Source organism: Pagrus pagrus, assembly GCF_965226575.1.
Source record: "Pagrus pagrus genome assembly, chromosome: 6".
In the NCBI taxonomy this organism is placed as follows: domain Eukaryota; kingdom Metazoa; phylum Chordata; class Actinopteri; order Spariformes; family Sparidae; genus Pagrus; species Pagrus pagrus.
Window position 1 is genome coordinate 10,534,851 of NC_140190.1, and position 13,849 is coordinate 10,548,699.

General features: G+C 41.4%; 1 protein-coding gene across 3 annotated transcripts in view; it reads right to left on the bottom strand.

The window, feature by feature from the left end:
* The window catches only part of pip5k1ca (phosphatidylinositol-4-phosphate 5-kinase, type I, gamma a), a 67,133-nt gene that overhangs the window by 17,724 nt on the left and 35,560 nt on the right, over positions 1-13,849 (bottom strand). For all 3 annotated transcript variants that reach the window (XM_084353986.1, XM_084353984.1, XM_084353985.1), the window contains exons 2-8: positions 8,753-8,784; positions 7,820-7,906; positions 7,332-7,462; positions 7,046-7,163; positions 4,723-4,875; positions 1,272-1,571; positions 286-494 (exon numbers count right to left, since the gene is read on the bottom strand). In XM_084353986.1, coding sequence (XP_084210112.1) covers positions 286-494; positions 1,272-1,571; positions 4,723-4,875; positions 7,046-7,163; positions 7,332-7,462; positions 7,820-7,906; positions 8,753-8,784 — 1,030 coding nt within the window. The remainder of the gene's footprint in view (positions 1-285; positions 495-1,271; positions 1,572-4,722; positions 4,876-7,045; positions 7,164-7,331; positions 7,463-7,819; positions 7,907-8,752; positions 8,785-13,849) is intronic.

Here is a 13,849-nt window from a genome sequence, read left to right on the forward strand (position 1 = left end):
TATAAGCTTGTTGTCATTTTGGACTAGAAAATAATTTCCTCTAAAGGAACGTTAGCTGACTTGTGCTGCAGGGTTCGATAAGAAACAGGTTAAAACGTCTATAAAATAGTTTGCATGTGAGTTTTTATAAAGTATATTATTGTTAATATATATTGTTATATTCCATTAGCATTAATATGGCATAGTTGCTCATCAAGTGGATATCAGAGACATGCACACCCCTGCAGTCACATTTATCACCCAGCTCCTTTGCCAACAGTTTCTTGTCTCTCTGGTTTAACTCACGTGTCGTCAGTGTCGATGGTCCCTCCGCAGGCGGCTCCTCCCTGGATGGACTCCATGGCTGTGGAGTACAGGGCCTTCTGCTGGGCCACGGGCCTCTTCTCATCGCTGCCGCCCTGGGAGCCCTCCATCTGCCTCTCCCTCTCGGCCTGGTCCATGTTGTGAACCCCGAGCAGTAGACTGTAGTCCATGATCTTGAAGCTTTCTAGCACCTGAGCAACAGGACACATAAAGACAGATGAAAGTGTGCAGTGATTGACAGAAATGTGACATACAAATCAAGGTGAAAGCTTTTATCCAGAGTTTTACTTCAATGCTATACAGAAGACACTGAGCTATATGCAGTGATGCACTAGCATGCATACGTTAATAAATAATGTATAGGATAGCCAGTGTGTGCAGATATACAGTACTTCCTCCCAAGCACATGCGCTATAAAAGTAAATGTGAGGTGGTGATTTACAAGAGAGGGGCAGGCCTGCTACCAGACCAGACACCTTGTTAAACCTCTTGCTCGTAACAAAGCTCTGATTTACAGAGAGGGATCCTGGAAACGCCAAACACTCTCATAAATAGCTTTTTCTTTCTCTGCCTTCATCACTCCTGCGTCTCTCCATCCATGATGCTCCATTATTAATCAGGGTACCGTAAGATTCCTGGGTTTTCCGGATCTTATCCATTTCCTTTTGTGGACTTTCTACTCTACCTCTTTCTACTCTTTTACTGACTTCCTACTCCATCTTTCCCCCGAGACTCTGCATTATGGCATCACTTCATCCTTATTCCTATCATACCTCTAATCCCTCCCTCTAACCATTATAGCCTCACTCTTCTGAGGATCTCTCTGGAGACTCCAGATCAAGGTGTTATGTGGATCCTCCCTCAGAATCAGTAAACCACACTCGCTGTCTCCCCCTAAGCTGGTTCTCCCTCCTTCCTGCCGTTTTCCTTGTCTGTATGTCTGTATCCTCTCCCTCCATTTAACTCACCAGGCAGTCTCTCTGTAGAGTCTTGACCAGCGCGTTGTAAGTGTCCTGGTCAAGCATCAGTCCATCCTGGAGGTCTTGCATGAAGTCCAGGTCTTTGAAAGTGGGCCTGGCCTTCTCTCTTTCCTTCTTGGACGCTCGCCTCTTGTAGGTGGAGCCCTTCAGGTCGTATTTGAGGTGCATGCGAACCACGCGGGGAAGGACGTTGTTCATCACCACCACGCGGATGTTCTTCCCACCCGACTGGACACAGTAGAGGCCGAAAAACTTGGGCAGCAAAGTGCGAGGGTTCTGATTCAAGTTCTGTAAAAAGAAAAGTGCAGAAGAACAATCATCTTTGAAGGTCTTTTAAATTGCTTTCTGCTGCTGTGCTTTGACAGGATATTGAGGCAGGACTGAACATTAAAGGGAACGGATTTGATGAGTTTAATCAAGATTTGTGAGGGGAAAAGTTGGGTCGGTCACCACGAAACATTTAATCACATTTTACAGGACTGAATCTTTAAAAAGGTCCAGAACAAGATGTGCCAAGCACTATTAACTAGAAAGTGAAAATGTTGGCATTTTGACATAAAACACAGGAAAATGCTTTTGTTTTGGTGTCCAAAGATTGACAGGGAACACACCCAGGAATAAAGGTAACAACACAGAATCTTTTTTCATTTCAAGGGACCATTAATAATACATGAGCAAAATGTTACGCGATACACGTTCTGCACAAAGTTCACACTGGGATGCACTACTGTGAATACATTTCTGTCACATTTGGGTTCAACCCAGCCACAGTGCATCTTACCAGACTTAAACAGGGTCTTTAGGGGAAATGTAGAGGAGACTTCAATTTAAAAAATCTATTTTGAAATTAGTGTAAAATCAAAATCAATGGCTTTTCACATGCGACCAGACTGTTTTGTATGGACAGTGGGAGCAACTGACAGACATTTGTGGCAATCACTTAGGATTTTATGTAACATTTTTACCTCTTTTCTGACAATTTGTTGACAATTGACTATAAGAGAAAATAACTGTCTGATTATGGAAAGAGGAAACAATATTGTTGCATCCCTACAATGACACCTTGTTAGAAGAAAGTACACCTGAAATGACTAATATAGAGGTGAAACATTATTTAGAAGGCACCTATTTTACAAACAATTCTCTGTTATCCAGATGCAATAACATAATCAACTTAAAGGAACAGTTCACCCCAAAATCAAAAATACATATTTTACTATTTTACCTGTAGTCCCATTTATCCATCTAGTTTGTTTTGGTGTGAGTTGAAGATATTTACTGTAGCGATGTTTGCCTTCTCTCGAACATAATGGCACTAGATGGCACTTGGCTTGTGGTGCTCGAAGCATCAAAAATACATTTAAGAAACTCAACAGAAATCATGACCTGATTACTAAAGATAATCAGTACAGAACTTGTCGTGTTTCATGAAGGAACTATTTTCTTTCTACCAAATTACATCTGCCAACTGTATCCCCCTGGAGAAAAAGCATGCATCTACTCTGCTAAGTGCCATCGAGTTCAATTATATTTAGGGAATGGCAGACATCTCTATGGTTGCTTTCTCCAAACTCAACAACTCACAGCAAAACAATCTTGATTAATAAACAGCACAAGTACTTTGCCCTGTCTTTTAAATGCTTTTGCTTTGTACTTAATACAAGACTCTCCCCTCAATCACCAATCTGTGCTGAATATTTCAGCAGTCAATCCAAACAAATGAGGTAAGTCTGAGCTGGGTGCTCAGTTAAAAACCTGCTTTGACCTTGGGACCAGGGCCAGCTCAGTCCCATTAGAGAAATGAGAGGGAAGAGGAAAAAAAAAAAAAAGAGCGAGCCACGGTCTGTATAGTGATAACACAATGCATTCAAGAGAGGAAATTACTTCTAGAGAAGAAAGAAAGAGAAACAGAAAGAGGAGACATGTAGGATGAATGTGGAAGTGTGGCTAAAAGACCCTGTACATGTGAAGCATTCTGTGAATGACCTTCAGAAGAGAAAAACTGGTCAAGAGAGCAGAAAAATGAAAGAAAGAGGGTGCAGAGAGAGAGGGAGAGAGAGAGAAAGAGCATCCTCTGCCCTCAGCCACACACGACCCTTCTGTCAATGTTAAGAGGGCAGAGCAGTGATGAGCCAACAACACAGACACGTGAGGGAGAGGAGGGAGAGCAGAGCGGCGGAGAGCAAATATGAGCATGAAAGACAGGCGGAAGGAGAAAGCATGGATTAAAGCACGGGGCAGAGCGAATGATAAAGGAAACTAAATTACACTGAGAGTGTCACAGCAGCAGGGAGAGTGATAAGACATGAAAACGTGAGAGAGGATGGACTATAATAGAGGGAGCGGATACACAGAAGGGAGAGCGGTGGCAGCAGTGGAGTCGGTATTATATCACTGTGATCTGTAGGCTGCCCAGAGCCAGACTCCTCAGCCAGCCCGCTACTGCCAGCCAGTGTGGAAGACATGAGCAGCTCCAGATACATTTTGCTAATACATGTGCAGTCTTTCTGTTTATTTTTGTTCTTTAAGTAAATGTTTCTGTAAGTCTATAAAATCGTATCCATCTACCTTATCTTTTCTGTTGTTTTAACTTGTGTTTATCTTGGCATAGGTTTGATTTGCCAGTCTATTTGTTCTTCCCTGTCCTCAATTCACCTGCCCTCGCCTCAGGCCACAGCCTCATAGGATCTCATAGGAGCCTGAATTACTGCACCTTCATTAAACCTTTTTCCTGTGTCCAATTATACCTGTGAAAATGCTTCAGAGCACAACCAAAACGACGGAAAAGGTCACGGGAAATGTGCTGAGACTTGAACGTCCCTGAATGATTAAAGGAATTCTTGCAGTGGTCTTCGGCCATGACTGTCGGCACGTGAATAAACACAAGGCTGCGGGCCGTGAACCTCAGAGGCTGGGATGGCAGCATGGACATACATGGAGCTGTTGCTGGTTGAGTTCATTCAGAATGAGCCTGCAGACTGTGGAGAGGGTGAGGGGGGTGCGCTGCTGAAACACACTGGCCAGTGCCTTATGAAACCGCATGGCCCGGGGTTTCAGTCGGAGATCATAGCGCTGTTATGTCTGCTTTAATACAAAAAGGATGTCACGCTCGGAGGAGAGATTTCCAGGGTCTTACATAAACCTGAGATCTAAAAATATGACTCAAAAACAGCCCAGCAGGGAGTCTGCATTTAATGAAAGCGTGAGTGGTGCTTGACCACCTTTTGTGCCGTGTGTATGAATCTGTGTGTGCATATGCCCGATAGTATCAAGCTTGTATACTTAAGCATGAGTAATATTCATTCAGCATGTGTTACCCTGCATGTTTGATGCCTACCATGAAGGTAAAAAAGGGGGAACACTACTGAACATGAAAGCAACTGTTAAAGCTCACTAGCTGAAATGCAGAGGCAGCTTTTTGATTTCCCACTACACTTACCATGTAGTATCCTGGCAGTAGCTTCTGTAAGAATTCAGCCTCCTTGTGCATCACAGTCTTGATGATGAACTCGTCGTCCTTTGTAAGGTAGAAGACGGAGCCACTCGCTCCGGGATTGGACAGCTCGATCAGAGGCTCATTACATAGCGAGTACTGCAGGTACGCACAGAGAACAAACACAGACACACACAAGAACAAGGAAATATTGATTAAAACATAGAAAAACAAATTGACAGTTCTAAGCCAAGCTAATCTTGTGGATTAGCCTACAATTAGCCTCAGCACATCCATATATGGCTAACCCTTACCCTAACCCTTATATACCGTAATCGGAAAGAAAAGGGCACCTAAAATCAATACAACTAATTGAACCCACAATCATCATGTATAGACATTGTATGACATTAACATTATAGTAGAAATGATGAAGAAGAAGATAAAGATTGTGGGCGAGCAAGAAACAAAGAGTGAGGAAGATGTGCAGTAACAAATAGACTCATTTAGACGTCAAACAATGACTGATTTGAAATTCTAGCTTTGTTCAGGCTCCTGCTGGTGTGATGATGAGCTCAGCCCATTCTCTCCCTCCCTCTTGGCTGCTTAAAAGCAGGTAATGACGGACATGATTTTTTAAAAAAGGTGAAGCTGCCCCCACATACCTTCTGCTAATGGCTCACTTTTAAATCATCCCTCTCAGAGTAGCCTGACATTAAATTTCATACCTTTTTTTCCACATAAAAACACAGCCGAACAGGGTTGCTGGGAATTAGGGGTTAATGGCTGACTGGAAATGGTAACATGCACACAGTGCCACGTAATAGGATGTTATCTTCACACCAAGAAGGCTAATTTAACACACAGGAAAGTCTGTTATAGTTAAAACAGCCTTAGAGGTGACAGAGTTGTGTTGGGAAATGAAAGGGTTGAGTGCATTTACTATTAAAATCATCATCTGTTTGCACCAAAGTCTTATTTATTTTATCTTTGTGTTTATAAAATGACACTAACACAATGATTTTTGCTGTATGCTCAAACAAAAGCCACATGAATTATCATATATGATATTAGGCTGAATATCCATGGATTTTGGACTGTTTTGGACTTTAGTTTGACCTTTACAGACAAAACAAAATATCAAAAATGTATTGTCAAATACATCGACGTGAAAACATTTTTTACTTGCATTTATCAACATTTTTTCTGCTTGTACGCCCTCATGCGTGGTGTATGACATCACATGCACACGCAGTAACGGCAAGAAACCTCAAGAGACTGAGTTAAGATTGGAAAACACCAGTGTAAACCTGCTCACAGCATCGACTGGGAGAGGGCCAAAGCTATCATCTGACCAACATTACACCCTCAGATCATGAGCCACCTGCATTTGCTGAATAAATACTATGAGATGAGGTTAATTATGTAGATTATCTTGATACAGCATATACATGTATTTAATGCGTGAATACTGTAATTTTAGATGTGTCTCTTGTTTGTTGCATTTATGTGACAGTCATGCCCAGTTTTGTAGTAAGATCTAGATTTAGAAGCAGGTGGAGAGCAGTGCTCCTCTAATTCAGGACACTATTCAGTTAGGCCAGTCAGACTGGATTAGAGCACCCTGTCCCCTTAAGGTAGTGTATTTCTAATGTTAGAACAAGCTGCCAAACACTGAACAAGTTAGTTTGTATTGATCTTTAGTTTCTGATTGTGAGTCTGTTTCCTTATGAACACAGTCATACCCAAAAACCCTTTAAATGAGTCCTTTGGTAACATGCAAGTCCCCAGATGACTTATGTGTGGACATATGGTGATGAGGGACCACAGGCTGGCTGAGAAGAGATGTGGTGTTTACACGTGGTGGGTGTGCCGATGTATTAAAGATATGTGCACATGGAACAGACAGAAACACTGACTAAGCAGTGTATGTATATTCTGCTAGACTGCTCGGGGCAGGGCGGTGAATCATGCAGCCTCCAGGTCCTCCAGGCTGATGAAGGATGACAAGCTGCAGACCTTCCCTCCCTCTCCTCAACCATCCTCTCTCCTCCTTCTCTTGTGCTGTTGCATTGCCTCTCGTCCTCATTCTTCCCATCTCAGCTCCCCACTTCTCATCCAACGTTCTCGTCATTTAGCAATGGGATATTATTTACTTTCTATCTTCACATCTTTCTTTCTCCAATCTGTGTGTTTCATCATCCTTTCTGGTCTTGCCCCCCTTTCTTCTACATCCCTTACATCTTCTTTCACTTTACATTTTGTCATTCTAATCTTCTAATTAATTTTGGGCCAAAGATGAAACAGCTATGAGTGAGTCAAATCTTACCAGGTAGTCATCCGGCCTGATGCCAAACAGTTCTCTGAAGTAGCGGAAGGCCACAGGAGCATATGTTTTAAAGCGGAAGTCTGGGAAATGGTGGGCTGGAGTGAGGTTGCTGCCTTCACTGAAGGAGAGAAAAATATCAGAGAACATAAGATAAGAAGACAGTTATCAAATATTCTCAACAGGTAGGTTAGGAAGAATCAATATCAATGAGCACATCAATATAATTTCATCCACATGTGCACCGGCAATATATTGCATGTTTGGTTTGTGTGGTTGCGGCAGAGACCTGGGGAAAAAGATGCTCTCCACCACGTAGAAGTCCTGCATCAACACATCTCTCTCAGGCTTGGAGCTCAGGTTGCCCACCGTGTAACCGATGCCCAGCTGGATGGCACCTTTCAAGGCTGAGGATGTGGTCTGTGGAGAGAGGGGTGAGGGAGATGTGGTGAGAGAAATACCTGGCCTCACTGTCAATGAACGGTCCTACTCTGAGTCAGGATAAAATCGGTAACACTTTATTATATCCATCATTCATAAATGGTCCTTTTTTTGTGAAATAAACTTTAGTTAATTGTTATTTCACTATTAACAAACAAAGAAATGATATATTAACAATGTTGTAACTGATGTGAAATACCTATTAGCTCAATTAACTATTAACCATTTATTAATGATGGTTATTATGAAGTGTTACCTAAAATCATTAGAATTAAATGTTTTCAAAGTCTCAGCATGTTTAGAGCCAGAAGACGCATCATGTGCTGCCTGCAGTACCTTCTTGTAAGTAGTTTCCCCTGATGCATCCACACCTCTGTGGCCAATCTTCTTTCCCAGACCTGGCTGGCCTGAGGATGAGGGCATCTGACGAGAAAAAGAGGGAGAGGCACTTTAGGGTAATACAGGGGACAGGAGGGTTGGTACCTGGCTATTAACATTGAATATTTAAATACTGAAGACTGTGCAGTGACACAGTATTAATAAATGAGAGCTGATTCCAAGCTTTGATGACATGAGCAGACGAGGTGTTCACTTTGAAAGTAAAATGTAAGGTTTGGTTCATCTGTTCTAAGGATCTTTAATTAGTGGAGCTCCTGAATCAATCTAACTCTCACCGTGCACAGCATGAGGTCTGATAGCTCAGATTTTTATCTAATCTAATTCAGGAACTGTTTTAATTGTCGAAGCTGCAGAGGATATTTTAGGTCTGGAGCTGGACATCCAACTTAAATATTTCTGGTGCTGTTATAAATAATAACAGTTGGCATTCAACGAGAATTAAATGTCCTCAGCGGACTCAAATTGAAACAAACTGTGCAATATTTGTAGCTGTTTGCTTGAACGTACAGCACAGTGGCTGCAGTGCCAGATGGATGGGATTTAGTACCAAATTAGGAGGATTAACATAATGTGAGCCAAGTTGTCGAGCAAAGACAAACAATACTAAAGTGATTTTTAAATAATTTGTTGACTGCGCTTTCTAGCAGTCTGTACTTTTCATGCAGCAAGAGAGGACAATCATGTACAGCAAATATTTACTGACCCAAATATTCATCGTGACAAATAATAATTGCCCGACATCCTCAGATCAAACCTTTGTAGTGGTTTCATTAGTGTCTGGCTCAAACCAAAGAACTAGTGGCTATTGATATGGAGGATCAAACATGAACTAAAAAGAGCAGATGATCACAGGGACAGATGGAAGCTCACCTCTGTGATGAAGGCTTTCTTAGCAGCAGCATCTGAGAGAGAAAGAGAGAAGAGACAGAGATGTTAGTCGCACTGAGATGGAGAGCCTCCATTACTCAGCATCATTAGTGCTCTCCGTGACAATGATGAATTCCAAAGGGTGGACACAGCAGTCCAACATTATGTAATAACAGTGTCAAACACAAGTAGGGGCCTGTCAGCCAGAGCAACTGCAGGAACTAGTAATGTCAGCTACAAGGGCACCAAGTCCTTTGTAAAGCCCCATGTACTCGTGTGTGTGTGTGTGTGTGCGTGTGTGTGTGTGTGTGTGTGTAATAAATGCATTTTAAGCCATGCTTGCGGCAGGAATCCAGCAAAGGCAAAGTCAGTCTGTCAGTTCACAACTTTGGTCCAGACTGAAATATTTCAAATTCATTTGATGGATTGCCACAAACTTTTGTACAAACATTCATGGTACTCAGTGAATGAATGTTTCTGTCTAATGACTTTGTTGACTCCCTGACTTTTCCTCTAGCATTAACATAAGGTTCACATTTGTGGTTTTGTACGTAATGTCTCTTCAGCTATTGGATTGATGCTAACTGCCAACTACTCTGATAATCTGTCCGTCCTTTCAGTGATTTTCATGCAAAAAATGTCAAACATTTGCTGGTTACGGCTGAAATGTAAGGCATGATAATAAATGAAGTGTCTTTGGGTTATGGACACATGGTTAATCACGAAAATAATCTGCAGATTAATCAGTTCTGAAAACCATCGTTAGTTGCAGCTCTAGATGCCATTAAAATCTGGTGCTGTGTTCCCCTCAGGAATAACTCTGAAACAATCCTACATTTCATCCAGCACCACCATTACGTCTAAATCAATTTGTCCAATACGTTTGTTTATAACCAAATACCTGAAAGACCAATGACATTCCCATTATCCTCAGTTTGTGTTCAGTGCTTATTACACTAGATTAGTGTTAGCAAGCTAACGTGCTAAACTAATACAGTATACATAGCAAATAAAATACAAGCTAAACGTCAGCATGTTGACATTGTCATTGTGAGCATGCTGATGTTAAGCCTAAAGCGCAAACAACCACTGAACCAAAGTACAGACTCATCTACAGCCTCATCTTGTTTTGACTTGTTGAAATACCTAGTACAGTAGATCTGGCCAATACGACCTGGCCCAAAACATAAACATGTGTGAATCTTGACTGGAACAAGCTCAGACACCCTTTGACTCAAGTTGGTCACAAGACCCTTCTTTTTTTCCATTTAAACGAAAATAAACTTAAATCTCCTTTGAGTTTGTTGAAATGGGAGGACACCACATGCTTACGCTCTTTTATAAGCTTTACAATGCTAATATTATCTGTGTTGTGATGTGCTTCCCAAAGATACAAACAGCACACATTACATATCTAATAAATTAGTACAGCAGTCCTGCTACTGTAACCATTTTTACTCTAATAACAGGATGTAGGCAGGCAATCAGAGGCCTGTTTTTCACCAGGAAGGCCTGAAATAGATGCATAATTATAGATGTATAACATTCAGCATAATAATGAAGAGAAGGCTGAAGAGGGCAGGAAATAGAGAACACAACATGGGCAAATGAAAGAGTGGAAAGATACGGAGAGAGGTGATGAGACGGGGCTTCAGACAGTTCAAGAGTGAGGCTGATTGATTCCCTCTCTGTTAATCGTAATCATCAAACATGGCCGCTCAGATGGAGGAATTCATAGAGAACCTGCAGACATGTTCATAACAGCAATAACACAGTCTGACTTCTGTTTACACTGAAACTACAAATAAATGGAATGCAGCCATAATTACTTTTATCATTCACACCCGTGCTCCTCCTACTGCGACATGTCAAAATGTCTGCCATTAAAGGGTCTAATAAGGTTGTAGCGGGCGTAGCTGAGGGGAAGCATAACTTGATTATGTAAAATTACAATTGTTCTGCTTGTAATTGCTCCACAGAGTGAGCCAACATGCAGGAGTTGGGTGGAGTTTTTTCATACATACTGTAGAAGTCTAAGGGAGGTGCTGGACTAATAGAAGATAAAAAAACATTTTTTTTGGGATGTGCTATTAAATTTGCTCTGAAGGGAGCTACAGACTTTTTCATTTTCAAAAACTAATTTTAAAATTAAAACTATGAAACTATTAAAACTATGAAATATACTACATATCAAATCATTTTCATCATTTCATGCAAAGAAATGTCACCAGTGGTCTTCGTTTTGAACGGATACTCACAGCTCTCCCATCAGTTTGGCACAAGGTTGTAAGAACTAGGCCTGCAACTAACAATTATTTTCATTGTCGATTAATCTGCTAATCATTTTCACGATGTCAAAAAATTAGGAAAAATGGTAATCACGATTTTCTTCATTACTATCACAAAAGCAGCAAATCCTTTCAAGAAGCTTGAACAAGGACATGTTTGACATTTAAATGACAGAAACAATCAATTAACAGAACAGTTGGTGATTAATTTTCTTTTGATAAACCGATTGAACAATGAATTACCGTCAATCAATCGGCTTTGTTTGGGTGCTTCGGCTGCCTTTGACTGCAGTAATAATCATCTTGTACTACTATTAACATTAGTATAATTATATTCATTTTTCTAGGAAAAAACAGAAAATACTAACAGCAGGTTCCTTCAGCCACAATACACCTTTGTCATTGCAGAAACTTTGACTTGTCAGGGCAGGAATAGCACAGCATTGACATAAATGCTGGTTCTGTTCCCATAAGTGTCTCAATGAGCTATTCAGGTGAGCCAGTACACACAGTAGTAAGACCTCAGCTGAGTGGAATGCAGCCATCATTAATGTTATTTAGTACACCTGAGCTGTTCCTGTGATGACATGTCAAAATATCTCCAGTGAAATGGGCCTATTGTTTGATGCAGTTTTCACACAGACATGATGTCTTTTCTTTTTAACCTCACAACACTAATTACAGCTTAAAACATGCTAGAAAACATGCATCCTAACCCTGGAGCTAAACCAATGTACAGCTAATATCACTCTTATTAGTGACACATGTTCTTCTTCTCCTCTGACATGTTGTCAAAATGTCTGCTGTGAAAAGGGTCTTTTAACTCAGCAATTTAACAATTCAGGCCAAACAAGGATGACAGGAGATGAAACGTGACTTCCTTGCTTCGACCTCTAAACAGCATAAGAATGAATCAGTCTCCTTCAGCAGCTGAGACACTCACAGCTAACCTACATAAGCCAGTGTCACTCAGGAGTGGGATGGCATCTTCACCGCATCGCTCTGTGCTTACAGCTGAATTGATAGCCAGCCTTCTCTCGTCTCTGTGCGCCTGCCTGCCTGCCTGCCTGCCTGCTTGCCTCTCGTGGATGCCCATGTGACTGAACCACAGAATAGCCTGTTCGCCACCCCTCCTCCTGCTCAGTCTCTCTATCTCTCTTCCTCAGTCACACACACACCACACACACACACACACACACACACACACACACACACACACACACACACACACACACACACATTCGCACTGGGATGAGCAAACCGAAGCGTGCCAATGCAATCCCGGCAACGCTCCCTGCAAGCTGGAACATCCAGGGAATAAAATTGCAGAGAAAAAAAAAACCTGCTGGTGAAGGAATGTTTGCAACGCAGATAATGAAAGAGGACGTTCTTCTGCTTTTAACCACACTGTACTATTTACATGTATCTGTGTCTGTGGGTCCAAGCTTGTGAATGCATTTGATTCCTTTACATCTCTTCTGTCATTTCCAAATGCCTTTTCCCTGAGTGAACATGCATTTGTGTGTGTGTATGTCATGAATCTTATTGCTATCTCTTCCTTTCCGCATGTCTGCACCTGTTTAGACTTCCCTCAGTGTGTGTATGCATGCGTAGGTATGTGTGAGGGGGTGTGACTGATAGCTGAGACCACAGATTTTAAGGCACAGTGTGTGGTGTGTGTGTCTTTGTGTGAAATCAGAGTGAGCCGGGGCTGTGTGTGTCCAAGCATGTGCTCCATCTCTACCTGCATGACCACGACTGTGACAGTTTTACCAGAAACACAGACTGATTTGGACCCATACCATACAGCTCCCAATATACTGTATAAATACGAAGTACTACAGCCTCAAATATCATGATAATGCTGCTGTTACCATGTCTCAATAGTTTCAAATACTCTTTGCTGAAACCATACTGTCCTGCTGCTATTTCTACGGTGCTAGAGTGATAACATAACATAAACAGAGAGACATAACAATGTATATTACAGCGCACAGAGGTAATACAGAGGAAGTTATGGTGATGTAGTTATGATAGCGGATATGATGGGATATAATTGAAGCTTTCATAAGGTACTGAGTGCTAAAACAAGTCATCTTATCAGTGACAAACTCAACAAGCTAGGAACTACAGTCTCTGACATCTCGAGAAAGACATAAAATAGAGTTGAATTGGGCAAAAGATACACAAGTATCTGCTGCCATTACACCAGACATCAGAGCAGCTTCTTTCTTTGGGCTGTGAGACCCCTCAGTTCATCCTTTGCTCTAGACAATATTGAAATAGTTTCTTTTTTTCCTTGTGTGGCATAAAGGGACTTCAAGTCAAATTTCGTTCTACAAACTGCTGTTTTAAAACGACTATTAAATTAACCTTGAGTAATCCTTTAATCCTCATTTAATCCTTTAATTTGTGAATAAAGAAATCAGTTTAGTTTCTGAATACTAGCAGTTTTCTGAGAGGCTCTTTTTATCAAAGTTTATGATAACTTTCCTGCAAAAACTGAGAAAACCATCTTCAGAAATATGCCTCGACACAGAAGCACAGGAGTCTGACACGATAGCATGTTACTAGTTACTAAAGATCCCTCCATTTACCTCTAACAGGAACCCAAGTGATTCTATCCTTGATAATGTAAAGAGGCTTCAGAATGAGGACATGAGTTAAAATAGGTCCTGCTCCACTATCATGCTGCAGCAGCAGCAGTCTGCAGAGTTCTGCAGGGAACGGAACAACAAATAGACCCATCCAAATAAATAGCTTCTAGCTGAGACTGTTGCCTAGCGGGACTGCTATGTGTTGGTTTAGTGGC